Below are 3,218 nucleotides of genomic sequence, written 5' to 3'. Positions count from 1 at the left end.
TGGGGGCAGTGGGAGGGATGGTTGGAGGAAGAGGGGGTCTGTCCTGGAGGCAGTGGGAGGGGAGGTTTGGGGAAGAGGGGGTCTGTCCCGGGGGCAGTCGCAGGGGTGGTTTGGGGAAGAGGGGGTCTGTCCCGGGGACAGTGGGAGAGGAGGTTTGGGGAAGAGGGGCTCTGTCCTGGGGGTCTCATTTGGACCTTCTCACATCTGATGTGTTGTGACAGCCTCGCGGTGTACAGGTTAAAGACAGCTTTGACTTTCCGGGAAACAGGCTTCCGAGGTGAGAGAAACGAAGCGACTGGTTTGAAAGAGGAAGTCAGTCGGTCAGTGAAGATGGGAGCGAGTTGTTGGTCCGCATTGATGAATGAGGTACGGTGAGAGGTGTTGGGACAGAGTGGAGACACAGAGTGGGTGCCCGGGGTACTCAGAGAGAGACAGACTGACAGACAGTTAGACAGAGCCATAAACAGAAAGCATTGAGCCCAAACCACCCAAAACTGAAACTTTCTTTTCTGCAAAACAATGAGACAGGAAGAGAAAGAGAGAGAGAGAGACAAAGACAGCAGAATGAAAAGGAGCAGCTATTGTGCATGTGATGGTATTTTTGGTTCCCTGTCTGTCCCAGGGACCGATCCTCCCCCACACAGACACCATCCACAAACTGCCCCAACAAAGCGGGTGCCCTAACCGACTCGGACCACCCAGCCACCCAAGGGTCCACATAGATTAGGGTGAACTGGCCCCAGGACTTGAGGAACTCATCTCTCTCTCCTGCCCTCCCCTCCCCAAAGCCTCTGCAGTCGGTCTCCCTGAAAGTGTGGAGAATGCAGCCGCTCAGTCCACATCATGCCGAGCCCGAGCCTGGTGCCGGACCCAGTGCCAGCCTTTCCAGGCTGCACTCTCGGCTTTGTCCCCTGTCCCAATGAACTCACCGCAGGGGGATACAGTGACAGTGCGGAGCTCCAGGCAGGCGGCTGGATGGACAGACAGACAGCAGCAGCAGCAACAGCAAGAGGACACGGACACCCCTCTGTCTGAGAGGAAGCAGGAGGAGCATTGGCTCACACGCCATGTGACAAAGCAGAGTGACATGTGTCGAGCACTTCGAAGCATCGTTTAAAGCAATGGTCAGCATCAGATCCCGTAAGGACACACCGTCTTCTCTCTCCGCCAGCAAACGCCCAGCCCCTCGCTGTGGGACTGACATCGACTCACTGGAAGTCAGCAATCAGGGACAGAGGAGATAAGGGGTTGTGTGTGTCGAGGAAAGATGGACAGTGTGAAAGAGAGAGGGATGAAGATGGTGGAGAGAAGGGGAGGATGGAAAGAGGTGCCAGGGAGAAGGGATTTGGCAGCTGTTTGCGGTGTGTGACACATTGGGTCTTCATGAATTGGACTATTTAACGGTGTGGGTCGTTACAAATGTATACCAGCAACCTTTAATAAATGTCAGGAGGCAGGCAGGACTGCAAAGCCAGTGACTACGTTACTCTGGGGCTTCAAGCTGGTACTCAGCCAACTGGGTAGAAATAGCTGCTGTTACTTGGAGCTGATTTACAAAGAGCTGTACAATAATAGATCGCTATTTGTGTATAGTGTTGACCTTTGATCTATGACCCCTTTCCTGATTCTGAGATTGACCAGATGCCAGGGGAAAGGTCAGTACTCTGTCTCACGACAGAAACTAAAAATGATGCACCACAGGGGAGTTTAGATATTCACAAATATTTGAATTTTGGCAAGTTTATTTTCCTTATCCCAATTTATGTTTATGGTGAATTTCATTTTAAGACTGAAGAATTGGTGAACTGCCAGAATCTCGATGCAGACGTTGCCTATCTAATCTCCCTCTCCAAACAGGCATTTTGTTGTAAAGCTAACTACACACTACATTTTCAATGTAGATAATGCAGACCGCTCCACAAGAGGAGCCGTTTGACCTGAACAGTGGAATGTCTTAAGGTGTAAGGCTTAAGAGAGGCTCTCCAATTAAAATATAATTTTAATTCTCTGTCTTTATTGGTGCAAATACTGATGATTTTATAAAAAAAACACCATGTGTAACACTAGCTGGGCCAGTACTTACCGCCATCCTGTGTTGCCCTGAGAAAGATGGTGGTGAGTTGCCTTCTTGAACTATTGCCATGTGTTTTATGGAGGGAAACCCCCAATGCTATAAGGGAGAGAGTTCCAGGATTTTGATCCAGCGACACTGAAGAAACAGTGAATATTTCCAAGTCAGTATGGTGAGTGGCTTGGAGGGGAACTTGCACAGGTTTTGCAAGTTTATTTGCAACCCACGTCCTTCTAGATGGTAGTAGTTCTAGGTTTGGAAGGTGCTTCCTAAGGAACCTTAGTGAATTTCTGTAGTGCACCTGGTGGTACATACTGCTGCTCCAAGCACCATATGTTTATGGATATGGTGTCAATCAAACAGGCTGCTTCGTCCAAGATGGTGTGTGATGTAACTAGATGTCTTGTTTTTGAGTTAGTAACCAGTGGGTTTTCTGTCTGTCTAAAGTTAATAATTTACTTGCAGTCATTTTGTAGCAATGGAGATTTCATTTAAAAAGTTTTTGAGATCCCACTTTACAGTGTTTGGTTTAATATACCAATTATGAACTTTATGCTTATTTTCAATCATTTAGTGATCCAACAAGATAAATAACAGTATGTTTGTCAGAGTATTCTGGAACTTGGGTATTTTAACTTTAGGGAAGACACACATAGCTTAAAGAGGGACACTTTTGTGTCTCAGTTTTTACTTTGACTTTTGAGCAGTTCTGTGAAGTCCTTGAAATGGGATACTGTGTAAGGGAAGGATACACAATGAGCTATGTTACCTTAGAGTAAAGATTTGTGTTAGTCCCAGACCATAAGTGTTGAGATAAAACCCTGAAGAGGTTACTTAAGGTTAAGTACATTGAAGCTCAAGAGTATGAAAATTCCAGAAAGATGCTGCCTGAGAAAATGGTGGAGGCTAGTACAATTGCAGCATTCAAAAGGCATCTAGATGGCTATATGAATAAGAAGGGTTTGGAGAGATGCTGGCAAGTGGGACTAGATTAGGTTGGGATATCTGGTCGGCATGGACGAATTGGACTGAAGGGTCTGATTCTATGCTGTACATCTCTATGACTCTATGTTATCTGCAGTTCCAGTCTAAAAGTTGAAGTCACAAGTGATTTAAACCTACCAACTTGTTAGATACAGGGGCTCCC

The 3,218-nt window shown here is 46.8% G+C and overlaps 1 protein-coding gene across 1 annotated transcript in view; it reads right to left on the bottom strand.

Annotated features, from left to right (window-relative positions):
- The window catches only part of LOC122544465, a 29,750-nt gene extending 27,796 nt beyond the window's left edge, over window positions 1-1,954 (bottom strand). Inside the window, exon 1 of the mRNA XM_043683704.1 lies at window positions 930-1,954. Within this exon, the coding sequence (XP_043539639.1) occupies window positions 930-1,110 (181 nt within the window). The 5' untranslated portion in view covers window positions 1,111-1,954. The remainder of the gene's footprint in view (window positions 1-929) is intronic.
- Window positions 1,955-3,218: the final 1,264 nt, after the last annotated feature.

The sequence above is a fragment of the Chiloscyllium plagiosum genome, chromosome 49 (genome assembly GCF_004010195.1).
Source record: "Chiloscyllium plagiosum isolate BGI_BamShark_2017 chromosome 49, ASM401019v2, whole genome shotgun sequence".
Classification (NCBI taxonomy): domain Eukaryota; kingdom Metazoa; phylum Chordata; class Chondrichthyes; order Orectolobiformes; family Hemiscylliidae; genus Chiloscyllium; species Chiloscyllium plagiosum.
This window is presented reverse-complemented; position numbering and strand designations above follow the sequence as displayed.